Source organism: Microtus oregoni, unplaced genomic scaffold, assembly GCF_018167655.1.
Source record: "Microtus oregoni isolate MIOR12 unplaced genomic scaffold, Mior012 000005F_ref0000423, whole genome shotgun sequence".
In the NCBI taxonomy this organism is placed as follows: domain Eukaryota; kingdom Metazoa; phylum Chordata; class Mammalia; order Rodentia; family Cricetidae; genus Microtus; species Microtus oregoni.
Genome location: NW_024543064.1, coordinates 17576279 through 17603808, shown reverse-complemented (window position 1 = coordinate 17603808; position 27530 = coordinate 17576279). Strand labels below are relative to the sequence as shown.

Below are 27530 nucleotides of genomic sequence, written 5' to 3'. Positions count from 1 at the left end.
AAATCCTATGTTATACAAAATGCATAATTGAATAACAGCTAAAAAATAGTCCAAGAAATATGAAATACATACTTTTGAAATGATAAAAATGTAACATAAACATACAAAATGTTGTCTATATATACAATATATTCATATATATAATCACATAATGAAAACTGTAAATAAGAAATGTGTACAACAGTGGATGGCAAGGGGATTTGCGCCTGTCAGTTCCATGATGCTGACTGATGTCTTGTGCTGAGGAAATCAGTGAGCAAGTTAGTTTCCTCTCCAGTGTCCTTAAAAGGCATCTGTTCTGAAAGTCAAGAGTTTTCAAGTTCAGTGGCCAAAGCGTGAGAATTCTTTGGTCTGAAGTTGGCGGAAGGATACAGAGGGAGGGTCAGAAGCAATCAAGGCAGCTGGTATAGCCCTGCAGAGAGGGAGCTGTGACACCCACCAGGGCCTCTGTGAGGGAACTTGGAGGAGGCAGGCAGTTGGGTCTTTGTTAACCCAGACTCCAGGTCTCTGGTAGATGGGTACTCGCAGGAAGCTCTGGAATGAGTGTGAGCCTGGATGGGACATTTAGATCCTGGGACCTCCATGGTTGCTCCCTGGTCCTGACATCACTGACTGTGTGGCTTGAGAGACCTCGACCCAAGAAAGGCGGTTCAAGTAACAGTGCTGACACAGGAAGGGAGGTTGTGTGTGGCCTGAGTCAGGCCCTGGGGCTGAGACGCTTGAGGCTGGGCCCTCACAGCTCCTTCAGGATGATCTGGATCTTGCCGTCCAGCTCTCCCATGTCCAGCAGGAAGGCCACGTGGTTGCTGTAATGCTGGATGATGTTGTTGTCCATGTTGACCAGGATTCTGAAAGAGAGAAGAGGGATCTGTGGTTGCAGTGTGTGGCAAGCCCCTGTATCCTGGCCCCCTGAGTAGCAAGGATGATAGCCATACTGTAGGTACCACAGTAGCTTCCTCTGACCCTCAGAACCAGACTGCAAAGTGGGCACTCCCCGTGACCGAGGATCCGCTGGAGCCCTAGTCTGCCAGTCATACCGCGCTGGTGCCTGCTGGCAGATGGCCTCCCTTCTGAGGAGCGGAGTGTGGGTGCTTGTGAGTGGCTGAGGAGCAACTCTGGGAGAAATGCCTGTTCTTTAGTCATTAGACTGGGGACTTGGACTCTAAGTTCAAGTTCAGGAGGCGTGGCAATCTGGGTTTAACAAAAGGGCACGTGGAGCCACTCAGGGGTGCTTGCCTGAGCCAGAGGCAGGGGCCATACAACGCCTCTCCCACTTGATTCCTGTTAAGGTGAAATCTCAAGGGGATTTATACTAGACTGGAACCATACAGCCCCACCCTCAAGGCAGGGATCTGGCCAGCCCAAGAAGTAGACTCTCCATCGCTATAGACTCTGAAAGGCCCAAAACCACAGTTTATGCCAAGGGTACCCTGTAAGAGCTCCCTCCCTGATGAAAACCACTGGGAGGTGACCTGAGTTTCCCTTAGTCCCTTCCCTGCTAATATTCTGAGCAGGTAATGGAATTGGGCATATGCACTCAACCATCAATACATCTGTCTGTCCATCCATCTGTCCATCCTTCTATCTATACACCCATCACATCCATCCATCAACTATTCATCTGTCTACGTGAATTAAAAACCCTCATGTAATTTGCATCAGAAAATCAGCTCCATGAACTCATTTGGGGACCAGAAACTCGGGCATAACAGCAGGAAGAACCCTGCACTGCAAGGTGATTCTTTTTTTTTCTGTCCAAGGTGATCTTAGCCTGGGGGCTGGAAGCTGGAGACTGCCAGAGAGCTGGGTTGGATGGGGAAGAGAGGGTGTGCTCTGGCAGCTCCAGGGCTGGGTTGTCTGTTTCTCACAGTGGCACCAGTCAGCTCTCAGGTATGAGTGCCTCCAGGGCCGTGGACCCAGGGAAGGTGGACCCCTCCCGTTAGTGACAACTGGGTCCCAAGTGGCAGGGGCTTGCCAAGAGCTATTGCTACTTCCTAGCTTCCAGCTTCGTCTGCCATCATCAAGTTAAACCCCTGGCCCGCTGCCAACAAAAACAGTGTCTTGGTTAATCTTTCAAGCACTCTGTGATGCCTGTAAAATTGATTTTATCTGCCTTGGTCAGGAGGACTTTGGGGAGGGTTCGTGAGAATAAGCTAGGCTTGGGGTGAGACTGTCCACCTTCCTCTGATGTGGACATTTCTTGGAATGAATTTGAATTTGGAAATATGTTCTTTCAGACCTTGGTAAACATCTTTGGGCTGAGGTTTTCATGGCCGCGGGGGCCGTGGAGTGACGTCCTGGTCTGTAGAGAGTAGCCAGGCTGGCCACAGATTTTGTTAGCGTATTTCTTAGTAGTCAGAGGAGCCAGGAGAAGGGGTGAGGTCGAACTCTGAGGGGAGTGCGCTTTAGGATGCTGATAATCCCTTTCGCTAGTCCCCAACTCAGGACTGCTTGGAACCCCAGCTTCTCTGGCTGTAGGAACGGGAAGATCCCACCAAGCTAAAGGCCAGTAAGATGGCGTCAGGCCTCATCGAGTACAGCAATTGGCCCGAGGGAAAAACTTCCACAGAGGAAGTCATTCACAATTAGTTTGTGCAGCTGCGGGATTGACGGGGAAGGCTCTGGCAAAAGAGCCAGGAGCCAGAGAGCTAAGACCCTCACTTCACGGCTCCTAGGCTTCCCATCAAAGACAAAGGCTATTCCAGGCCGCTTAGCCTAGCCTGGGGTGGGATTTGCCCTGCCCAAGAGAGGCAGGAAGTAGGGCATGTGGGCGTGGCACTGAAGGAGCAGTGGGGCTGGGCTTGTCTGGACAAGCAGATCGTAAGTAGATTCTACCCCAGTGTGTGAGCCCCTGTATGAAACCGAAACTTGGTGGGAGGTGGAGGATGGGGGTGGGGTGGAGTGGGGGGAAGACCCCACACACTGACAAAACCCTCTAGATTCTCCTGCAACCCAAACCAAAGGGGTCCTTTTCTACATCCCAGCCTTCTGCGCGGGAGGCTAGAGTAGGTTAAGGTGAGCTGGCCTGGGATGGGTTTTATCCTTCCAGGCCTTCTCAGTGGGAGAATGCACAGACCACGGCGTGGGCCCTGTGCAGGTGCAGCTGGAGTTAGATTGTCTAGCAGGGTCCGCTGTGCTTTAAGCAGTGCAGCTGGAGGACGGGCAAGTCCGGGACTGTATGGCTGCTTCTCTCCTGCCTCCTCCAGCCTGTAGGTGGAAGAGGCCCTTGGAGCTCCTTTGACTGGGATCTTCAACTCAACCCCCAATTACATTCCCACTTGGGCTCAAGGCAGCTGCCCCTTCCCGTCGCTTTCTGCCTGGGGTGGCTTTTCTGGGCCTTCTCACCTCACCGTGTCTTTGCTCACAGCTGCCATTCCTGCTTATCATCTCTGAGCCTCAGTTTCCCTGTAAGATGTGGGTCATGTTATCTACCTGCCAGTGTGATTGGGAGGGTTAGATGATAGGCTCGGTCTGAGGTCTGACATATGAGAGTCATGTGAATGGTCGTTGCTACAGTGAATAATAATAATAATAACAATAATAATAATAAAAAGAAGAACTTTGTTCTCCAGTGGTTTGGGGACTTGAACTTGGGTCCTCCAGTGAGTGACCTTGTACTTTCTATGCCAGTAGGTCACTTGTGAGAAGATCCTTGAACCGCCCCCTACGCTCATCCTTGTTGCCTAGGAACAGTGTCTGGTTTCTGCAGGTGGAGAGGCGACCATGGCCTTGGCCTGACTGGGGGACACTCCACACCCACTGAGCATACTCTCTGCATCCCACCAGGGTGCACTCAGCCTTGGTAGTTCTGAGGAGCCACAGACAGGAGGGTTGAAGGGGCACTCACCCTCGCTTGCATTTCTTGTAGACTTTGCAAATATTCTCCTCTGGGAGACCATACTTCTCGGAGATCTGGAAGGAAACAGTAGGGTTTCACTGCCTGCAGCCATAACTGGATTTATACAAACTTTTTAACACTGCTTTTTACTTGGTTCTATCAAAATCATTTATATCAGCATTGTGGGAAAATGAAGAGAACCACAGTGATCCTATTTCCCTAGGCGAGCACTACTGGCTTCTGAGTGTATACCTTCCCCTTGGTGGACTGTGTGTACGTCTAAGTTTATACCATACATCCACACATGGGGGTTTGATATCATTTTACATTGTCTTATGATAAGCTGTAGCATAATAAATACTTAGCAAACTGCATTTTAGTGTCTATAATATGTTTGCTAAATGTCTGCTGTTTCCCCTGGTTCTCACCTAGCGCCTGACATTTGGATCTATGTTTAAGGATCTGTTTGTCACTGGCTGGGGACCCTGTGCAAACTCTTTGTGGCAACAGCAAGAATGTCCACCCCAGAGGACTAGATGTAATACATCCAGGACAGATCCTGCCATGTACCAAAGCCCCCATGAGTGGACTCTGTCACTGTCTTGGGAGCAATGGGCATGCTGCTGGCCCTGCTGTAAGGTGGGGTAACCCCATGTTTCCCCTTCTGGGCAGGAGTGAGTAATTGTAGCCGATGGTGGAGGCACGCCAAGCTCCAAGTGCCCAAGCCTGGCTCGGTGCCTACAAGCCCATTATGTCCACATGGGAGCTTCCTTTACAGACGAGGCCACTTTGTCTCTGAGGTTGACTGAGCAACCTGACTGAGCCCAGGCGAGTGGTCCCTGCATGGTTTTTCCATTGTTGCTTGAGACAGGGTCTCTCCACACTGTCCTGGCCATCCTGGAAATCACTGTGTAGACCAGGCTGGCCTTGAACTTACAGAGATCCACCTGCTTCTGCTTCTGGAATGTTGGGGTTAAGGGTGTGCTCCACCACACCCTGAGAATTGTAGAACTTTGAACAGCATTCCCACGTCTTTTACAGTTTCACTTTTGTGAAATGGGTGTGGTGATAGGTTGGATGCACACAAAATGACTCTGAAAGGACTAGTCTGGCCCACTGTCAGAGTCAAATACCGGTGCCTCGTGGAACTGGCGGTCTTGAAGCTGCAGCCATGCCCAGACCAGGGACACCAGTGGCAGGTGGTCCTCTGGGCATCACTGACAGAGGATCGGGTTCAGTGTCCTGGGTAGACTGACAGAGATCTCTCCAAACTAGAAATGTCCCTAGATTTTATTTGAATGGTGGTGTCACTGGAAGCTGCTAGGGAACAGAGGTCAAGTCTGTCTATGGAAGACTTTAGGAACAGATTGGATAGAGGTAGCGGGGGCTATCGGAAAAGTGGCAAGTTCTCCGCCTCTGGAAACAGAGAAGTTAAGAGTGGGTAGAGATGAGGCTAATACTGTAAACTGCAGCTTAGCCCAAAGATTCTGTCTCTATTCATGTTTGTTGTTGACTTTTCTGTGAGCCCAATTTCCTGGGGCTGATGCCAAGCAGGCTGAAAATATGTTATAAGAACAGGACAGCCCAGAGGGCAGAGAATTTGGGCTGGACTGGCACTTTGCCAAGTCTCTGACCTCTTGGAGTGAGGGGTTGCTAAACAGTACCCAGTAGAGAAAGGGGGGAAGCAGGCACTTGTGGTAGACGTAACAAAATGCCTGGCGTGTGAGCCTCCACCAAGCAGCCCATGAAGGTAGCTAAAGGTCTGCCAGCTACAGGTGCTGAGCTAAGAGGTTCTGCCCTCAAGTCCAAGGCCCTGGTGACTCTGGTGGCCAGAGATGCCATGCATTTGTCCAAACTGGGCTGTTCTGCCAGCTCACAGGTGACTGGGGGTTGGGGAAGGTCTCCTTGCCCAGATACAGTCCCACCCTCAGCCACCCCCAAGTCCTGTAAGCAGGAGGAATGAGGCCCCCTGGGAGGGAAAAATGAATGTCTCTGGGCCCAGCCTTTTTGTGTGTGGGTTTCATTCCCATTAAAACAGAAACAGGTTTGCAAAGCCAACAAAAGCCCTGGCCTGTCAGACAGCAGCCATCAGATTAAGGAGGATTTATGGTGTGTGTGACTCTCAGGGTGGAGCAGGGTTCCTAAGGGGTGATAAGACCTGGAGGCATACCCCCTAGCAGGGCACTGGCCCCCTGCTGAGGGGTTGAAAAAGTAGCCCACCAGAGCCCCTCTGTGGGAAATGAGGCACCTTACCGCATTCCTTAGCCCCTTCAGGTCCGGAGTCTTCAACATGAGAGCATCAAACACCTCCTCTGTCTCCCTCCGCACATACAACAGAACTGAAAACCAAGGGCAACAGAGAGGACACTGAGCCGGAAGGATCTCATGGGATGGAGACGGGTCTTAAAAGGCATGACCTTAATGTAAGGGGCAAGCTTTTTTCTAGCCCTTTCTAGACTGTCCATACTTTGCCGGGGGTGTTTGAATCTTGGGTCTGGTTCTACTACCTGGCAGCTAGTTACCTTGACTAGGGGGTTTCAACACCACTGAACCTTTTTTTGTATGTAAATGGGTGTTCTTGCTCCCTACTTCAGAGCTGCTTCTGGAATCAGGGACAATATTCAGAAACCCTCCAAGTCCATGGCTAAGCTTGGTTCCTGGGTGCTGGTGGCTCTCCCCTGGTCAGCAAAGCCTCCAGGGACTTCTATGTCCTACCCCCCAGATCACAGACTTAAGGATGTCAAAGCCAGACAGCCAGACATGGGAGCCCACCCTACTCTAATCCACTTAGAGAAACGTGGGCCTCGCCCAGCCCAACAGGCTTGTTGCCTGCACTAGCTGCTCTGGGATAGCCAAGCCCAAACAGGGTAAAAGCCACAGATGTCCTCCATCTCTTTGGCCATCATCTATTCAAGCTCTGGCGTGCTCTCAGCCACCCCCAAATCTTGGCTTAAATGCACTCCAAGGTATGAATAAGGTCTTGGGTGGGAGACTTTAGGGAAAACCTCATGGGGTACGTGGGGGCTTCCAGGAAGGCTCTGGGGGGGGGCATTTGGAAGGGCTCTGAGAGACCCCGAGGGCTCAGACTACCTCTCTGAAGGTCATCTTCCTTGGCCTGTTTGGAGGGAAGAGGCTCAAACTCCTCGGCGAAGGGTGAGCAGGTACGCTTCAGAGGCAGCCTGTGGGGACAGCAGAGAGGGACTAGTGAGGACAGCTGCCCCTCCAGGGATCCCTGGGACAGGGAAGATCCCAGGGAGGGATAACAAAGAATCAGAATAGAAGTGACATCCTAAGCCTGGGAGCAGGTCAAGCTGGGTCAGACCCCAGCCCTGCCACTTGTCGGCAGCATGCTGGACCAGGTCCTGTCTTTAACCTCAGGTGGTACATTTGACCATGGAGAGAGCTGACATGCTATAGGAGGTGGTCTGACTTGCATGGCCTTAGCCCCGCCCACATTTATCTTCTAGAAGGAGCAAGCCATGGAGGGGTAGAGCCAAGAAAGGAGTGGGTACAGTGGGGCCTGGAGGGAGACCAGCTTTGGTTCAAGTCCTGCCTCTTCTACTTATCAGCTGGGTGACTGTGAGTGAGCTGCATTACTTTTCCGGACCCTAGTTTCCTCATTAGAGGAGAACCTTGACTCCACCTTTCCGACCTGCCAGGGCTGGTCTAAGGTGATGAGTGAGAGAGTTTGGAGCGAAAGCCCCATGTGGAACATTCGTGCTGTTTACAGAGAGAAAGGGATTCCCGCAGATGGCCTGAGAGCAAAGCCAGCTGTGGCCCACACTCACGCTGCCCTGCCCTCCTGCCTTGCTCTCCAAATATTCGGGGTCCCCAAAGGCTGCTGGAGCAGAGGCTGTGACCGACATGGAAGGGCATGGGTGACTGTGGCCTCTGGAGGTGATGTGTTGGGGAGGGGGGCGTCCAACAGAGCTCTGCTCTGTGTTCCCCGACTATGTAGCCCCATCGCAGAGGCCTTTCTTTGCCTTTTATTTTTTACAAGCAGGTGTCTCGCCAGAGATCTGCCAACTTTCTGTGTAAGGCAAGCCCATAAAAACCCAGGCGGTTTCAGTGGGAAGGAGAAGATCTAGGCCTAGCTCCCAGTGACAGGGGAAGGGCAAGAGGCAATGGGCTCAGAGAAGGACAGAACCCTGGCTGCTTTTCTTGTACCTGTCAGAGCTGCTGTGTCCTGCTGAGGGGACAACCTGCAGCAAAAAGAAAAGACATTTATGGTCAGGCGCAAGGAGAAAGAGTAGAGCATCTGGGGAGGGAAGGGGGATGGGTCCATGCTAGGACCTTCCCTGAGTGTTCTGCCCAGAGGAATCCCTAAGTGAGTTGGGGGTCTCAAGTCAGGAAGAACTGTCCAGCTAAGGCTGCTGAGTCAGGGACTCAGGGACACAGTGGAACTGCTCCAGTACCACTGGCAGAGTGTGAGCCAGCCTGATGCCAGCAAACCCAGAGGCCAGGGGCTGCAGCGGCAGGGCCTGCAGCTGGGGACCAGTGATAACGGGAAGATGGAGTTAAAGCAATGCCCCTGAGCCCACTGCATTTTTGACATTACTGCTGCTCGTTGTCCGGTGGGCACCATAATAGGCCCAGAGAGGGCAGGAGATGGCTCAGGGCCACACGTCACTCTGTTCCTTTCCTCCAGGTGAGCTCGAGCTCGGCTGGTTTGATAGATAGGTCCTCCTGCATACCCACATGGTCACTGGTCATTTCTGAACCCTCACAGTTCAACAGAGACAGCTTTCTTTTAGCTTATAAATAGCAGGACCTGGAGACACGCTAATGGGCAATCAGGGTGGTGGCAGGTAAAGCCCCCAGTAGGGTGCTTAGGCAGGCCCTCCCGGATCCAGAGCTCCCTCCTAGTCCCCCTTCCACCTGCCCTGCCCTCACCCCTCCTGGGCGCTGTAGGCTGGAGAAGTGCAGGTTGGGAATAAACAGCACAGGCTGGGTCTCTAGGTCAGCTTCGGGCCGCAGGTATGTGGTCTCATTGCCCCTGAAGCCTGACAGCAGGCAACCCTTGATGCCTGCTGGGAAAAAGAAGCCATTGAGTCCCAAGGTCCCTTCCACACAACCCCTGACCAGCCTCTCTGGCCTCCATCCCTTTGGGCCACCCCAGGTGGCCCCATCCACTGACCGTTGTTATTGGAGTCGGGGCACTTGACCTTCCTTCGGAACTGCTTCCGTTCATCATCCCGCATTTTCCTCTCTGCCCCCTGTAAAGAGAGGTGGTGCTCACTGAGGGCCAAGGGAGGGGCTGGCCGTGCCCACCGCTGCTGGTTTGCCTCATAAATGTGGGTCCGGTCACAGGAAAAGTGGGGAATGGGGAGGTAGCAGCATGTGGCTCAGCCTCCTCAAAGTCAGCTCAGGCCATGAGAGAGATGGAGAAGGGAGCTTAAAGAGACAATGAAGGGCTTGGGAAGGAGAGGAGGCGAGCTGGGGGTGGGGGGGGCAAGAGGGAGAGATAAGCAGGAATGGGGAGCACTGTGGAGAAAAAGGAGTCACTGAGCCAGACTTACAGGCTCCTGAAGGGAGGGGACAGAAATGTGGACACAGATACAGAGAGGAAGACATGGGACAAGCACATGGAGAGGAAGGGACCGAGAGGGACAGGCTTCTCAGAGGAACAGGTGGTGTCATCCCCCAAACCCCAACACACACCTTATCACAGAAGATCTTGATCTGGCAGACGGCTCGGTGTACCAGGCGCTCAGTGCCTGTTCCACAGTCATAGGTATCAATTTGCAAGTTCAGGGGGACACCCTTCACCCCCTTCTGTGAGGAGAAGTCTGTGCTCAGACAGTTGACTCCGATGAACACCTAGGGACAGAGTGAGGAGCTGGATAAGTTGCGTACTCAGATCTGTGCGTTCAGTGAATACCCTTCGGCCATCTTGGGCTCTGAAGGCAAGCATCACTACCCCCCTTCCCTTTCACAGATGGGAAGGGGGTGCTAGTGAGTCAGGTTGGGGTGCCCTGAGGGCACCCCACCCTGGGAGGGCACTAAGGGTCCTTGGAAGACTAGATCTAAAGGTTTACTTCTCTGCAGCTTGGAGCGAGTTAGGGACACAGCTTTCCTGCTAAGCCATGCACGCAGAACATGACACCGCCCCTTCACCCTAATGACCAATTACAGGGATCCTAGCATTTCCCATTCAGGTTGTCCCACGCCATTTGTGGCCAGTGGCCACCCAGATTATCTGTAGTCTATGGCTCTGGAGGTTGATTGGAGAAAGAATCGCTGCTGCCCATTCCCTAGGGAGTTGGGTACATGAACCTGGAGCTGGACCCCACTGATCAGCAGTGGGAAGTGTGCCAGTTCGTGGCTTGGGCAGACTCTGTCTCATCTATAGATGAGGATGGGTAATGTATTTTGTGAGGCTGGGAGAGCTCGCACTTTCTCCTGTCAAGCAAGGACACTGGCTATTCTGGTGAGGGGATGGTTCAAAGTCTACCTACAGCCTGTGTTTTCTCAAGGACAGCCCGGGGCCTGTCTCAACCTTGGCAGGCTGGGGGCCAGACCCTGCTGCTCCAGTCTGGCCTTTGTCTCTGGGACATTTCCCTTGGAAAAAGCCCTGACCTGAAAGGTGGGGATGGGAGGAGGCATCTCCACAGACCCCCTTCAGTCACAGGGTTTGGGGGAGCTCCCCTCACCCAACCCAGCTGTGCTACAGCTTCCACCAGCTCCCATCTAGCACTGAGACCCAGGCCTGGGGGAATGAAGGCCGTGAGAAAAATCCCCACTGAAACCCACCCCCCCTTCCCATGAAACTTTCCCACCTCCCTGGCTCACCCCCCTTCCCAAGAAACTCTCCCACCTCCCATGACTGGCAGGCTCCTCCTCTAGCCCCTAGCTCTGTTTGAATAACAACCCCAGCTGGGCCCTGCCTGTCTCCATATCTTTTCTATGTCCCCCCAGGGGAAAAAGGGGTCCACAGATGCCTTTGGGATGAGAGGTCCCAGGCCCAGTGGGTGTGGTGAGCCTGCTCTGGGTGTGGAAGGACAGACTGGAGAGAGATCGCCCGAACCCCATCCTGAGGGCCAGGCTGGTGCCGTTTCCACAGCACAGCTCTCTGCACAGAAAAGCTTTAAGTGCCTAGCTGGGAATGGGCTCAGGCACCTGGGTGGGAAGAATGCTTGGGGTTCAAGCTCCCATGAAGGAAGCCAGTAGGGCTCCCTCTCCCTGGCTTCTCACTTGACAGACCCCGTGGCTGTGTCTTGTTCTAGCCTCTTAGATGTGGGAATGGGAGCTCACCGCTGCCCACAGTCTCTAAGAAGCTGACATCTGGGATCAAGCCCTCCCCTGCCCCTTCAGAGCCAGCATTCTCCCAAAGCCTTGGAGCCCCTTCCTGTGAGGCTCAGTTATCTCATCTGATGAATAGGCAGGCTGAGTTGATTACCTGACAACTGTCAAGGTCACATGATCCCCACTACAACCAGTTAGTTGGGGCTATGAGCTTAAGAAAGTGGCATAGCTTTGGAGTGGAAGGGCTGGGTGCAGCCCAGCTTGGTTGGCCCGTGATGCCTGTGACTGCCACCACCCCTTGGAGGCTCATCACCGTGGACAGCACCACCCTGAGGCCCCTCAAGCCCCTCCCAGACGTGGTCACTGGTCATTCCACCCAAGCCCACACTGACCTTGGCCTCCTCGTTGACATTCCACACAAAGGACAGCGCGTTGTAGGCTACCTCCTCGATGTGCTGAACGGTGTTGAAGTTCTCTTTACAGTCGGCTGCAAGTGCAGGAGACCATTAGGTCAGCGGGAAAGAGACAAGGATGCTGCGGGGAGGGGACGCTGTGAACCGCACCTTACTCCAGGCAAGGCCATGTGCCTGACCCCCCCAGCTGTGCTATAGGGGTTCCCCTGAGGGGTGTGAAACTGAAGATCTCTTAGGTAGTGCATCAGGGACAGCATAGCAAGGGCAGCAGGGGTTGGAGTTGGGGTCCTGTCATTTATGCGACCCTGATACACCACACACCTCGGTAAATCCTCCTCACTCTCTGAAGAGTCAGTTTACACAGGAGGAAAGTAGGGCTCAGAGAGGCTGGGTTTCTTGCTCAGGGTCACACTGCTAAGGAAAGCTCGAGCAAGGAGCCTCTCAGCCAAGTCCTTAAATTGTCTCCCACTTCTACACAGCCAGGCAGCTGGCCACCATTGACAATTAGATAAAATGAAATATAGGAAAGGAGGGTACATATCATTAGGGCAGGAAGGAAAGAATGGAGCCATGTGGGAGTGTTCCAGGGACAAGGGTCCCAGTCTACAGCCACCCCTCTTTTTTTTTTTTTTTTGACAGTGTAGCCCCAGGCTGGCTTTGAACTCTGTAGTCAAGACGACCTTAAACTTCTACTTCTCAAGTGCAAGAACAAGTCTGCACCACCATGCCAGTTTTATGCCATGCTGTGGATATAATCCAGGGCTTCCTACATGCTAGGTAAGCTGAGCTACCAGGTCAGTCCCACCGCTATTCCCCACTTTGGCCAACATCACAAGGCCTATTCACCGGCACCATCCGGGTCCCATGTCCTGTCTATCGCAGAGCAAAGCAGGAAAGAGGGGCTGCTGTGCCCATCAGAGGATGCTGTCTCCTGCACTGTGCCCTCAGGAGAGGGAAGGGGTGCAGGGGGAAGGGCACGGGGTTCATGCTCACCCACGTCGATGACTCGCTGCTTGGCGGTGGGCTGCCGGGAATGCCAGTGCCTCCAGAAGCGCAACTGCTCTACCGGGACCTTGTCGTTATCGAACACGACCATCACCACGCTCTGCAAGTGCAGTGGCCATGTCACCCTGGTCTGAAGGCCCAGGCGCCAGGCTCTCTTCTCCCAGAGCATGGCAAGTGTTCCCCCAGCAGAGGCTCACCAGCGCCCCTCCCCAAGCTGCCCCACACACCTTGACTTTGCTGGAGGACAGAGCGAGGCCTTTACCTCCCGCTGGGGTGCGCAGGGTGACGGGGTAGAACTGACCCTTGTTGAGGTAGGCCATAGGAGACTCGCCTGCTTTGATGTGAATGGCTTTGGGGGAACCCAGGGTGTACTCAAAGTCACTGTGGAGAGCAGGAGGGTGGTGAGGCAGGCTCCAAGCAGGGGCGTCCTGGGAGCATAGGGCAGGGACCTGGGTCTGTGGCGGGCTTGCTGTGTGACCTGCCGTTTTCCTGTCCTGGGAGGGTCTATTTAATAGCTCTGTTGGGTCACATTCTAGTTGAATAAAGGAGGTCCAGAGATAACTAGAGAGAGGCAGAGTGGGGACAAAGCCATGGAGGACTAAGGACAACCAAGCCTTGGTTTTCTTTGTACCGGGAGGGTTGAGACATGGTCTTACTATGTAGCTCAAATTTGCCAGGAACTAAATATATAGTCCAGGCTGGTCTCAAACTCACTATGAAGCCCACATTGACTTCATACTCACAGCAATCCTCTTGTTTCCGCCTCTCAAGGGATGAGGTTATAGGTATGTTTCTTTCTAATGGGGTGCTGAGCTTAGAGCCCCCTGCCCAGAAACAGGCTATGAATGCCCAGTATGTTCTACGGATACTTTGGAGTTGTCTTCAGCATTCTGCCCAAATGACCAAAGGTCCCAGGAAATCAAGTTACCTCTTGAGGCTAGGATAATCCTCTGGACATGGGGGTTCCGGGGATGTTTTCAGGATATCGGGGAAGAGCAGTGACTACGGAGAAACACAGAGAATAAATGGGCACATTCAGGTTGCAGATGCTCAGCCCAGGGCTGCACATACGCGGCCCTGCAGGCTGTGCTGTGTGCAACTTGGACAGCAGCATGTGGCAGCCCAGTCTTAGGCCTAGAACTTTCTCCCGTCGATCGCACAGCTCTGATCTTCGTACTGTCTTCTCTCCTTATGTGCGTGTACACATATACCAGGGAGCTGGGAGGGGCTCAGGGCAGACCCTCACCTCCTGTGGGTCATCTTTGAAGGTGCTGTCTGGCTGCCAGCGCTGTGTGGGTGGAACCCCATGAATGCTCTCGAATAGTGAGTTGAGGGAGCCGGTGTCGTATATCTCACTGGGGGGCAAGAGGTAGCTGTCCATGGAGCTGGCTTCCAGTTTGCTTGGACCTGGGGGGAGGGTAGCGGTCTTGCCGGGGGTCTGTACAGCCCCCTCCAAGCCTATTAGGTTGTTCTTCTTGAGGTGGTCTGTGTAGTCTGGGCTTCCGGACACGTTCTCTGTCAAAAACTTCATGAGGTGTGTGGGGCTCTCGAGGGGGGCAAGATCTGGCTCATAGTCCATGCTGTGGTAGAACCTGGGGGGAAAGATGGCAGAAGTGAGCACACGCCTTCTCCACAGGCTGGACGGATGAGGTGACCCTGGGGAAAGTTTAGGCCCTCCCAGCATGTGAGAAGCTAGATTCTAAGCAGGACTCTGGAGCCACAGACCACCTCAAGAAGAACACCTAATAGGCGTGGATGCCAGGCAAAGGCCAGAGGCTGGGGAGAGACTGGCAGGAGTCAGCTGACCTCTTGGAGGAGGGTTTGGAGCCTGGGCAGGAAAGCTGCCTCTGAGGCTGTCCCAGCTGTGGCTTTGAAGTGTGTTTTCAGTAAACACCAGCCCACATGGTATAGGTATCTGGGATCTGGTGTGTGCGCGAGTGCACATGTGCGTGTGTATGTTTATATGTGTTAAAGCACAGTTTTATTATAACTTAGCAAAACTCTTCTGTTGATATCATCAGATTCTTTTTTTTGAGAGGGGGTCTTACATAGCCCAGGCTAGCCTTAAATTCACTTAGTAGCTGACGATTACCTTGAATTCCTGATTCTCCAACCTCCACCTCTCAAATGCAGAGATGGCAGGCATGAAGTCATACACTAATGTATCTGGTTTTATATGGTGCTGGGCATTGAACCCAGGTCCTCATGCATGGTACACAAGCACTCTACCCACTGCGATGCACTACCAGCTAGGTAGTAGTTGTTCTGAAGCCTCCCTATTGCACCAACATAAAGACAGGTAGACTGCAGTCTGGATTGTACACTGTTTTCTTCTGGTCTTTGCCTCTTGAGTGCTAGGATTAAAGGTGTACACCACCACCCAACCTTTCTTCTGGTCTTAAAGGAAGTTAAAATACAGAAGTCCCAAGAGGCACTGTGGGTCCCAGCACTGCACCCCTATGCTCAACAGGCAGACCAGCCTGCATTCAAGGGTCCTCAACAGAGCAGAGCAGTTAACAGTCTAAAGAGGCAGAGGTGGCCTTGAGAAGCCTTACTTCTTTCCTTGATCATTCCGGCCACCGGTGCTGGAGGACAGAATCCGCTTGTCCTTGGGACCCTGGGAGGAGAAGAAAGAAAAATTGATGGGTCACTCTTGGCTGGGACCTGGCTATTCGGAGCTTCCCACCCTCCAGTGGCTGAGGCCAGGTCCTGGCGTGCTTGGGAGAAAATCAAGTAGTTGTTCAGGCTGGCTGGTGCTCCAGCCACCACTGATGCCCAGCCCCAAGCTGCAGAGTGGAAAAAGCTTCTCTGAGCTTTTGAGCTGAGAGCATGGGAGCGGGAGGCAGACCAGCCTGGCTGACTGGCCGCATTGCTTAAAGGCGCTGTGACTTTGGATAAATGACTATACCTGAGACTTGATTTCTTCAAATGTTAAATAGGGGGTTATAATGCCTTCTTCAAGAGATTCTAAAGCTATGGATTAACAGAAAATACAGAGCCCCTTTTAAAAAGAACACTTTGTATAAGTGAGACCCTGTACAAAATGCTTTCTGATTTAACTTCTCTCACCACCCTGAGCTCCTGTCAACACCATTGCTATGCCCTAGGTGGGGAGACCGAGGGCCAGAGACTCTTCTGCAAGCAGTGCAGGGATTCCTTTCATAGATATACCACGTGTTGGTTGTGTGTCCTTGGGCAAGGTACTTAACCCCTTTGGATCTCTTATCCTCATGTGTAAAAACACAATCAGCCCTGAAGAGAACTGTAGGTGCTCAGGGCAGGGTCGAGGAGTGAAGGCACAGCCCTGGAAGCAGCCTCTTGCTCTGAGTTTTTTTATTTTACAATCCAGCCTCACCCTGTGAACCCCAGGCTGGGATCTGAAGATGGATGGAGAATTCTGGCTTCCATCACGGCCTTGAGCTGGAGTAACCATTCAAATTCCCTCCTGTTGGCCTGAGCTAGACAGGATCCAGAGACTGCCAGTTTGTGGGGGGGAGCCATGCTCTCTTAGGATGAGGACCAGAGACAGCCTGGGGCCTTTCCTGTCAGGAACCACATACTTTGGCCTCCCTGGGCCTCTGCAGTCATGAGGAGAATTCACCTTCCTCCCCACGTTAGGGTGGATGGACACCCCCACCTCCCACCCCTGCACAAGGTGGCTTTAATGCTCATATCCAGGACCGGTCGCCTCAACAAATCCAGGCAGATTCATTGGAGCCATCTCCCAGTGCAAGACAACATCGCTCTCTGTGTCAGTCCAGAGACTCAGACAGGCTGAGCTGCCTGGAGCTCTGGGTTAGCAAAGCACTGAGACCTCATGGATGCTCTGTGAGGATGCAGGCTGCACTCTGTGAGCATTGCCTGGCACAGGCACCGGAGGTGGTGATGGGGTGGTGTGCTGTGAGTTCATCTTTGTGGCTGACGACAGGTTCAGAGGTGAAAGGGCACAATGCCCATGCCTGAGAACCAACAGTCACCAGAGTCAAAACCAAGGCCTCAGGGACAAGAAAAGACAGCACGGTGGCAGAGGCAGAAGGACAGAAAGACACTCAGGAAAAGGAGAGACCTGCTGCAGGTGGTGGGTGAGGACGGCGGAGGCTAGGGTGACCCAAGGGACAGGGCAGAAAGGATGGCCAGTGGGGAAGGTAGGGATGAAGGTGCTTGGCCAAGCCAGGAATCTTTCAACCGGTATGTGCTATCCACCAGGTGGCGGGTTATGTGGGCTCCTGGGGCTTCAGCAATGGTCATTCTGTGTGCCCACTCTCGAGGAGCTGTCTTGTAGGGAGATGGAAATGTGTGGGCACACAGTGTTCGGAAGGAAAGGGGAGATGATAGGGAAGGAGCTGGTGATACAGACTGGAGATCCAGGAGAACCTCCCACTCCCTACACCATGAGAAAATGGGTGGCATTTGGGCTGAGGCCCAGGCGGACAGTAGGATTTAATCAGGAAGAGGGAGATGCCATTTGCAGAGATCTGGGGTGGAGGGGCTGCTAACCCTGATGCTTGACATCAGAGACACAAGAGGGCACGTGGCCCAAGGTGGCAAGCGTACCATGTAGTAGTCATAGAGGAAGCTCAGGGCTGCAACACTCTCGTCGTCCCCGTTAACTCTCATCATGGCTTTCGTGGCGGCCGTCAAAGGGTTCTCCAGGTACGTCTTCCAGGCCTCGTCCTCATTAGTGTAGGGAAACTTCTGGAAGCTCACAGGGTCATTCTTCAGCAGTCGCACGGACCTGAAACTGCAGGCAGACAAGGGGGGGTCACTTGAGGATTGAGAGTTGGTAAAGTGCTTGTCACACAAGCATGGAGAGCTGAGTTTGGTCCTCAGGTTAAAAAAAAAAAAAAAGCCAGATGCAGTCATGTGCTCTTGTAATCCCAGCATTGAGGAAGCAGGGACAGGAAGGTCCCTGGGACTCACTAGCCAGGTAGTCTAGCCTAGATGGTGAATTCCAGGTCAGTACCAGCCTCAAAAATACGCAGGATGGAGAGTGTGTGGGGAAAGATTGATAGAGTTGTCATCTGACCTGCACATGTGTGTACATACACATGCGCATATCATGTACACCAGCACACGCACAAGCATGTGTGCAAATGTGTACACATATACATGCATTTGCAAACACAAGCACACAAATGGGATTATCTCTTCTAGGTTCAGAGGGAGCTCCTCCCACTGCCAGGAGGTGCCAGCCCTAGGAACGCGAGACTTCCTCCTCTGCCACCTTAGGCAATAAGCCTCAGATACAGACCAATGGGGCAGTGAACCTCAGTTATAGACAAATGGGGCAGTGAACCTCAGTTATAGACAAATGCCAAATTGATCTGCAATGCAGAAGCTGCAGACCTGGGGTCTGATGCCCTCATTTTTGGCACAAGGACCACAGTGCTGGCCTCTGAGAAGTTCCGCAGAGTGTTCCCATGGCTCATACTGTTCACACGGAGTCATGGCAACACTCTTCCAGAAAATGAAACTTCCAGACGGTGCAGCATAGCATAACTCCCGAGGTTGTCCTGAGACCACGAAAGGCACAGTGCCTGCAGATTATTGAATCGAGGAAAAACATAGAAACCTTCCGGCTGCAGGAGCATGTCGAGTGAGGCGCACCCGAGTACAAGCAGCCTTGAGACAGAGGGGTGTGAAGTAGCCCCTCCTCACTGGCCCCCAAGCCTGGGGTTAGAGGAACTTACTGAACGAGCCCCTGTTCCTGCCAGGCCCCAGGCTAGGGAACTCCCTAACTAAGCTAGCATGGGACAAGCAGCAGATATCTGAGGGACCCTACCTTCCCTGTTCCCCTGCTGGTCAACAGGGCTCACAGTGTTTCTCATTTATGAATAAGGATCTTAAATGTAGGGTTATGCAGACTCGGAACATTGATTCACACTTGAGAAAATGCTGAAAGCCCTGCCTGGCATATAAATGCTCAATGCACACACACCCTGCTGGCACATAAGGAGTGCCTAATGTATGCATACCGCACCGATGTTCAAAGCTGGCTTGGAGCTAGATGCAGAGAGGCTGTTGTGTTATTGGCTTGGTCACACAAGGGTCTGGGATACCACTCCTGGTCTACTGACTAAGAAATGGCCAGTCTCGGTTTTGTAGGACTATCCTTTTTCTGATCCATTTTGTAAAATAAAATATAAAAAACAATAGGGTTGTAACTCAAAACAAAAGGACAGCGTTTTCATATGGGAGTCTTCCTGGGCTACAAGGGTCTCCAATGCTTCCCTCTGGATCCCCAAATCTTATTCCTTGATAAAGAAGCCCCTCAAGTATCTTAAGCATCTACCATAGGCAGACACCATGCCAACTGTTTCTGATGGCACCTCATCTGTCACACACCACGGTCCCGAGACACAAACACCACTATCCCCTTGACAGAAGGAGAAACAGAGACTCAATCACCACCTGCTAAGAGCCTCTTAGCCAGGAAGTGCTGGTGGTTCAACTTGAACTCAGACCTCTTGCCTGGACTCCAAGTATCAGTTTTCAGCCCCCACTCACCTCCTCTCCAGAAGCCTTTCCTAGTCTGGAAATTTCCCTCCTCTGGAATACACTGAACCAGTTCTCCACAAGGCGCAGAGGAATTTCTCACCCACACAAGCAGGAGGCGCGAATAGGTGAGACAATAACAGAAGGGTTCCTGGGCAGGAGCTGAGAGCCCCGGAGTCCTGCTGCCCGTGCCCACTTTCGCCACCAGCTGACCTCACACTTTAAGGCTAAGAAATTTGCTCCCTGGAAGTCTTGACTGTGCATAAGGCCAGCAGAGTTCGGTGCCAAATCCTGAAGCCAGGACCTGGGCTTTGTGCTCTTTGAAAAACCACGGCCCAGTGGGTGAGGCAGAGCCCAACGCTGAAGGAGCTGCTACAGGTACAATGGGAAAGAGCTTCCATGAAGGAATTCACCCTTCTCGTGAGTGGTGGCTCAGAACAAAGGGGAAGCTGGGTGATACCCATCCTGTGAGGTCACCCTCCTTAGGTTCTGCCCAGATTCTCAGTTGATGTCTCTGTCCAAGACAGAGAAGGGGAGAGCTAGTCAGGAAAGGACTTGTCCTTGGGCCACATTTGTGATGACCTCAGACCTTATCAGGGCGCAGCACAGAGAGCCCGGTGCACCCTGAGAAGAAGTAACCCAAGCTCATGAGTTGGGGAGCTGTGTGTTCTTGAGGAAGGAAGGTACCGAGCCTTCTTGGCCAATTTCCCCATCTGTTAGATGGGTCTATTGAACGTTTCCCATGTGCCAGTCAGGGCTCTTCCAGGCCCTGGGAAATCAGCCAAGTCTAAGGCAGATAAGGCTTGGCTCCCATGGAACTTTTTGTCTAATTGGAGCTGACAGACTATAAACAGGCAGGTGAGTTAATTTTAGTTCGAGATAAATGCTGGGAAGAATATTAATGAGAATACAGCGCTATCACCGAGAGTCACCCCGGGTGGCTACTCTACAGCAGAGTTAATCTCTCCTGGGTTGTTAGGAGAATTACATGCATTAACATAAGAAATGTGCGTATGAGCCTGCCAACAATAATGGCACTGTAAATGGGCCCTCATGATCATCATCACCCCGGTACTCCAGAATGAGGGCGAAGGGGAGACTGCCTGAGGTCCCTGGATGATCACAAGCCCTGGGCTGTGAACCAGCTCCAGTCAAAAGACGAGGGAGACAGTGTAATAACCCCTTGCCTTGCTTTTCGAAGTCCTTATCTGACAGAGTCTCCCAACACACATGGTGGTTATCAGTCCTACTTTAAAGACACCGAAATAGACAAGGGAGACAGGAGGTGACCTGGGAACCTGGCCTGGGAACTCCATGATAAGCCCCTTTTACACCCAGGGATGGAGGAGGGAAGCAAAACCTATGGTTTGTGTTTTTGCGTGGTGTCCCATGTCTCTCTAGCACGTATTTGTCAAGGGACACTGCCGTGGTCTAGCCCCTGCCCTAGGGACAGCATGACAGGGTTCTCCTTGTCATCATGGAGGATGAAGACAAGCCAGCCAGCCAATATTAAATACGTAAAGAAAGTGGTGAAGAAGCCAGAGGCCCTGGGAGCTGCCTGAACCCTGGGGAGGTAATGATGGATGTTTATCGAGAAAGAGGCGCAGGGTACAGGGAGAAGATGGGTGGGGAGGACCTGAGACCTTCCAACTGCGAACCAAGAGCCAAGGTCTCAGCCTGGCTGGCCGTACTATGTGCTGGGCATGAGGCTGGTGCTTTGCATGTATTATCTTGACTCAAGGAAGGCCAGCTGATGGGGGAGGAACCTGGAGTCCAGGATTTGATAATCCCTCTCATTTGCATAGTGTTTTTTTTTTCAGCACATACCCGTCATCCACCTGTCATATCTGAGGTCCTGCAATGTGCCTGTAAGGTAGGGAGGGATGCTATGACTGGCCCAATTTGATAGCACGGAACACACCCATGGACAGGGCTACTGATCCGTGTTGGTACTGACACATCAGGCCTGGAACTGGGGTCTCCAGCTTGCCACATCAAAAGCCTTCACAACCCCCATCCCACAGCCTCCCATCTCTTCTTCTCCACCGAGGAGAGAGCTGGAAAGCTGGGCAAGAGGGAGGAGCTCCCCAGGCCTGGCTCCTTCAGGCGTGTGTGTGTGTGTGTGTGTGTGTGTGTGTGTGTGGCAAGGCAGGTAGATACACCTTTCCCTGGCATGGGAAGGGTACACTATCAGCTGTCTCATGTCCAGTCAGCCTCATGCCTTGACTTGAGCACGCTCCACCATGGAGGAAACTGAGAGTGGAGAAGCAAAGCTTTATCCCAGCTGTGCCCTGACTCACAGTGGCTGCTGCGTTGGGACAGAACCACTTCAGATCCCCAGGGAGACTAAGTAGACGCCGCCCATTTCCTTCTGTTAGAACCCTGGCAATTCCAGGTATTGGCAGACCTTAGACATGAAGTCCCAAAGAAGTGGTAAGACCTAAAAACACACAACGCACGTCAGGAGTCTTGAAGCAACCCATCCAGCTCTGAGGTCAATAACCGTACATGTTGCAGGCATCTCAGTAATCTAGGGGTGTGCATTTAGCAGAATGGGAAGAAGGCCACCGCCAAAGGGGGCAGCCTCAAGCCTCACCTCTGGAAGTACCTAGATTGGGCAAGCTGGGTTCCAGTTCCCTAAGCCTAAGGAGGAAGAGTCCCAGGGGCCACCTGAGCTGGGTGTTGACACCCAGATACACCCAGTTAGTGATTTGCCAAGCCCAGCTATGAGCCACCCAGCTTCATCAGCAGTAATCAATCACACTCCCAGTCACCCACAGGGACGCCCTGTCACGACGGCTCACAGCAGAATCATTTTTCAGCCAGCTCCACGCAAGGTGTTCCTGAGCATGACGGGGGCGCCTCAGGGTTCTGGTGCTTCCCAGCGGTCCATCTGGTTTTCTGGTTTTCGTGTTGTGAAATGTGCCTTGTCCACATGAGACAGGGGTCTCCCTAGGGGAAATGGTGGGGTACAGGGCAAGAACATGTAGCAGTTCCAGTTTGAATGAGGCAGCGTGGTTGGAGGGGTGTACCCCAGTGCTATTTGGACCTGGGTTCCAGCCTTGCCCTTGCTGTGTGTCTTTCAGTGAGCAACCTGACATCTCTGTATCTTTGTGGGAAGATGGGAGTGAGAGCCTCACCAAAATGTGATGATAGGAACCATTCACCCAGGAACCATGAAGCACCAAGCGTCAGCTAAGGACTTTCTACTCGTGGTCTCTCATTTTCACAGAGAGTCCAGGAAGCAACACGAGGGAAAGATGCGGTGAGACAGAGCGGGTCGGATGCAAGCACGCCATGATGTAAACTATCCCATTAGCGTCGTCGCCCCAAATGCTCGTGTTCAGCAGCCGTCCCAAGCCCACTTTCTCCTGGTCATCTCCTCCTGGCAGCCGACGGCCTTCTTGGAGATTCCAGGCTAAGTGGCAAGGGCACAGGCCAGTTTCCCATCTGGATGCAGTGGGCAAGCTGACGGAGGCCAGGCTCCAGATAACAGCTGGCTGCATTTGAATTAATTACATGCCATTTCATAATTATACCAGAAACTCGCTTTCTGTCCTTTGAGAAACTCTCCCCAGTATGGGAATTTTTCTTTTATGCTCTATTCTCTTGGTTTCTTGTCTGATATTTTTTCTTTTTTTTTTTTCTTTACTGCTAAATAGAAGTGTGGAACAAAATTGAAATCTACCTGTCAATCAGAGATCAGCACCTCTTCCTTCAGTTGCTCACTGATTCATTCAACAAACATTCGCCAAGGGCTACTCTGTGGTGGACGGCATGTGCTGAGTGCTGGGGACACAGTGTCTAGTCTCCAACGTCCCCCGTGTCCGTAGTTCTCAATGGCTCACTGAGATGACCCAAGGGGAATAACTCTTTACATGAATGTATATGCGTATATGTATGCATGTGTGTATGTCTGTGTGCATACACACATGCAAGCACATGCTGCCCAACGTCACGTGTGGTCAGAGGACAGCTTGCAGGAGGCGGTCCTCTCCTTTCACCCTCCGGCTCCAGAAATTGAACTCAGGCCATTAGACTTGGTGGCCAGTGCCTTAACTCACTGAGCCTTTGTAGGAAGCAGATGTACTAGAGAGGGGGAGCCAAGTCAGGTGAAGGGAAGAGAGTTGACTGATTGACACAACCAGCCCCTGCTCTTCTCACCCACGCTCTGAGAGGTGTTTTTTTTTTTTTAAATCACTGTTTCATACACGCAGGAAGAGCCTGTCACCAGTCCACAAGCAGAGCTGTGACCCTGCAGCGTGTCGTGTGTGTGTGTGTGTGTGTGTGTGTGTGTGTGTGTGGAGGAGCGCAGGGTGGGGGGTGGGGGGGGGGATGGCCCTCTGGGTCTGCTGACTCAGCAGTGACACAGCAGGTCCGTGGCCTCTTTTCTCCACACCTCCTCTACCCGGTCTTCTAGGCCAGTGGTTTTTAAAACCTGAACACACATCGGAATCACCTGGAAGGCCTGTTAAAACAAATGATGGCCAGCCCCACCCCCAGAGTTTCTGATTCAGAACATCTAGGGCAGGGCTAAGAATTTGCATATCCAAGTTCCCACATGAGGATGAGCCAGGGATCTCATTTTTAACTTATTTACTGTTAGTGGTGGGGCTGAGGTTGGAGCCCAGCGCCTTGGACGTGCCAGGCAAATGCTCTGAGCGACGTTCTGAGAATGGTGTTCTGGATGAGCCAAAAATAATTATTTCTTCCAGATAATAACTCTCTCTTCCCTTACCTCATTTCAAAAGTTACGCAGGCTTGTAAAACACAAGTATATAAAATTGTGAGTCGGGTGTGGTGGTGCACACCTGTAATCCCAACCCTGGCAAAGTTGAGGCAGGAGGATCACGAGTTGAAAGCAGCCAGCCTGAGCTACTTAGTTCCAGACAGGGTACACAGAGGCACTGTCTCTTATACACACACACACACACACACACACACACACACACAACGAGAAACCTACAGAAAAACAAAAGGCAGGGAATCGATCTACGTCCTTATACCTAATGTCTAGGCACAGAAGTTTTGGCTCTGATTGGGATCCCCGTGAGACCCCAGCTCTTCCAGAAGATCTTGACTAATCAATGTCACTTGACACGCCCATTCCTCTTGCAGTTACAGAGAAGGACGAAAGAGATGCGCTGATCAAGCGCTTCTTAAGTGTCTCATGTGTAGTCGGGGGTCTCCAGGCTCAGCCACTATCCCTCTTTTTGTCTGAACCTAGCAGCACAGGACTTGTGAAGCTGGTCTGGACCACACCAGGTCGCCGCGCCTCCCAGCCCGGCGCATGCGCAACCACTGCCGTTACTACCACTACTACCACCCTTGCCCCCGCCCCCTCTCCGCCCCGTTTTACAGCCGGAGTTTAATGAGGGCTTTTAACTTTTCATTCACCAGCCCCGTAACTCCGACTTTTAATAACACACCTCGTGCACGACAAAAATTTGCTCCTGGCAATCATGGTTTCGACCACAAAACCGCAGCGGGGCGGCGCTCCGGGTTAACTCTTTCAGCACTGTGGACTGGGGTGACGGGGGAGGGGGAGCGCTGTGAGTCCTCAAGCCTTGAGCCTTCCTCTGTGGTCATTTTTCACTCTCTGTTCCCAATAGCATAAGTCCCTCCACCCCCGGGCCGTTAGATGCAGAGCCCAGGGTGTTGAGGGATGGTGCCCCCAGGATGGACCAACTGTGTACGAAAGGTGGTGACACCCCCCCCCCCAATTCCTCAGCAGGTGTCTTGGACAGCCTTGCACACTGTAGGACACTCAGGAGAGTCCAAAGAGTCCAATGGTCACCAGGGATCTGGCTCTCAAGAGAGCCATAGTCTCCAGATTTGGCCAGGGTCTGTACCTGACAGCTCACTTAGCCAGGCCCACAGTGGGCAGTGTGCAAGTCCAGGCTGTTTTCCCTGAGGAGCCAGAAGGTCACAGCTCCAGGAACCCGCGCAGCCTGCTCTCGCCGCGGGGTATTGCTAGGCTGTGGGCTGGAAGCACCAGGGTGGCTGGCAGAGGCGCCAGGCGCTGGGCCTGACCACATGAAAGGCCGGGTGCTCACCACCCACCAGCTGCCTGGAGCTGGTTTCTGACTACAGGGCCCTGCCTTTCCAGGCCCACCTCCCACTGGAGGCCTAGGACTGGGGCTAGTGGGCCAGGTGGTGGGCCACCAGACCCCAGGGCTTCCCTGCCAGGTAGGTGTGCTGTCCACATTTTACTAGTGAGAAAACTAGAGTCAGGGAGGGCAAACCCATTCAACTTGACTTGAAGCAAATTCAAACCTGATTTTTCACCACTGCCCCAGGGCCGACAAGTTGTTCATTCTCCGAGGGCTGGAGACGGCTGCTTGGCCTAGCATGATTTTTCCAGGCAAGGTTACATCAAGACCAAAGCCATAACAGTAGTAGCAGCAGCAGCTCAGAACTTGCAAGCCAAGTATTTTGCGCAAACACACACACACACACACACACACACACACACACCAGCTATAGGAGCAGCTGAACCCCCAGGGTCGGGCATTGTAATCACAAATAGTACCTTCAGAGTTGACCTGCAATTACGCGCAGGTACAGGCTTCCAGGAATGGAGAAGCCTCTGCTGTCCGCTCATCTGACTTCAAACCCAAACCATTAAGGACAAGCAAAAAAATCTTCTGTTCAAATAAGCCAGCTGCAGGACACATACCCCCTAAGGAGCAACCTGAATAGATTGTCTGCAGTCTTGGCGGTTTAATTGGCACGTCTAAGTTGTGCTGGGGACGTATCTCAGGTGTGTGTATGTGTGTGTTCAAAGTTTGGGAAAATAAAAACAAGGGGGTTCAGGAATGCCCATTTCTCCACGAAGTGAGAAAGACGTTATTAGCATACTTCCTACATGGCTTTGAAGCAATCACTGTTCTAAAACCCCATAACAACTCCATAAGCACGGCTGCTTATACCGTGACATAAGTCAGAGTCTACGGGCAAGAAGTCTAGGGCTTGGGCAAAGTGACTTGCCCAACGTCACTCAGGTAATAAGAGGAGGAGTCGGGACTTGAACCCAGGTGCCAGCACAGTGCTTCTACTTTTTACTTTAGTTGGGTTCAACACTTGTACCAAGAATCCATTCAAAAATAAATCGGATGCTCGTAACGTAGTGACTGGCCAACATAGTGAGTGTAGCTAGCTGAGCCAGGCACACCTAAGAGCCAGCTGGTGGGATGAATCCTGTCCGCAGTTAGGATCCGCCAACTCTTCTGCCTGTAAGTGTTTCAGTTCCTAACCTGCCGAGGAAGAGCTCCAAGGGGAGAGAGAGAAGGGGAGGGAACAACACTACTCAGCTCTCGCATCTGCTCACCCACCTACGACAATGGGAGGAAAGGGAAGCTGGTGTTCCAGAGCTCCGGCCTTTCCTACTGCTCCCTGTCCACACCCTAACCTTATCCCATCCTCTCTAAGTCTGGACCTGAAGCAGAGGCCCAGAGTGAGGTCAGCAGCAGCCAGTCGGTGATTCTGAATTCCAGATGTGGGCAGGAATGCACCTGCCAGGCAACACAGATGACCTCACCGAAAATCACTCCTCAGCTTCCCCAGCTATAGAACTACCTCTGCCTCTGGGTAAAACTGACCACATTTTACTGAACTCAGCTTCAGACCTGGCTCTTTGGTAAGTATTTTATAGCTCTCAGCACACTTAAGAATCCTACAAAAGCATTCTTGTTCCCATTTTCCAGATGAGGAAAATGAGTAAGTCAAATGACCTGTTCAAGAACAAATAACTTGGGAGGGACAGACCCTGGGTTCGAACCAGCACAGTAAGAATGTATTCAGCCTCTACACTGTAGTACCCTCTCTTGGGATTGTTCCAACTCAACAAACAAGAATCTTTAGAGAAACTCAACTCTTTGCCTAAGACAACTCCGAGAACCACCTTGAAGAAGTTCCTTTTGGCAAGAGAAGAGAAAGCATCCACAGGGCTGAAGTGTCTCTGTTTTCCAACGCCCCTTCACAGTATCAAAACGCCATGCCAAGAGTCACAGTTTCAGCCAGCCCTGTGTTTCCCTTCCTCGAAACTGCTCAACACGGAGAGAAAGAAAAACTATTTTCCCAGGGAAACAGCCAGCCCTAGATAGAGAGCTGAGCGTGCCTCAACACGCCAGGGCAGGATCGTCAGCCCATTCATTCACCCTTACAAATTGCCGTGTGAATCCTGGCGCCGGCCTCCCTGCTCTTCCCCTGCAGGGAACCCCAGGCAGCCTCGGCCGTGCTGGCGAGGCCGGGAGGCCAGGCATCCTCCGCTCTACTCACTCGAGTTCATTAGACATCTTCCTTCTCCGAGGTCGGGTTCCAGCGATCTTTCTCTTGGCACTCAGGCGCTGCTGCCCGCTGCTCGTCTCTAACTCTCGTCTGACACGGACATTCCCTCCCTACCCAGGAAAGTGTTTGATTTATGTTGCGCTTTGGATGTTGAGATTTTGCTGACAGCGGCTCCTCGCGGCGTTGGCGCTGATTGGCTGCTAGCACAGGTGCCGACTGCAGGTACATTGCAGCAGGTGCAGCTG

The 27530-nt window shown here is 52.5% G+C and overlaps 1 protein-coding gene across 2 annotated transcripts; it reads right to left on the bottom strand.

Annotated features, from left to right (window-relative positions):
* On the bottom strand, positions 1–27530 carry Grhl3 (grainyhead like transcription factor 3). 2 transcript variants are annotated; one of them, XM_041652319.1, is made up of 16 exons: positions 27277–27530; positions 17056–17242; positions 15057–15118; positions 13748–14093; positions 13430–13503; positions 12729–12882; positions 12490–12601; positions 11476–11570; positions 9500–9658; positions 8976–9054; positions 8732–8868; positions 8006–8040; positions 6929–7017; positions 6092–6177; positions 3848–3912; positions 1–848 (listed from the first exon to the last, which is right to left on the bottom strand). In XM_041652319.1, the coding sequence occupies exons 1-16, from the start codon at positions 27291–27293 to the stop codon at positions 734–736; spliced, it is 1812 nt and encodes a 603-aa protein (XP_041508253.1). In that variant the 5' UTR covers positions 27294–27530; the 3' UTR covers positions 1–733. The 2 variants fall into 2 exon arrangements, with proteins under 2 accessions (XP_041508253.1, XP_041508254.1); XM_041652320.1 differs by having other exon boundaries at positions 8732–8865.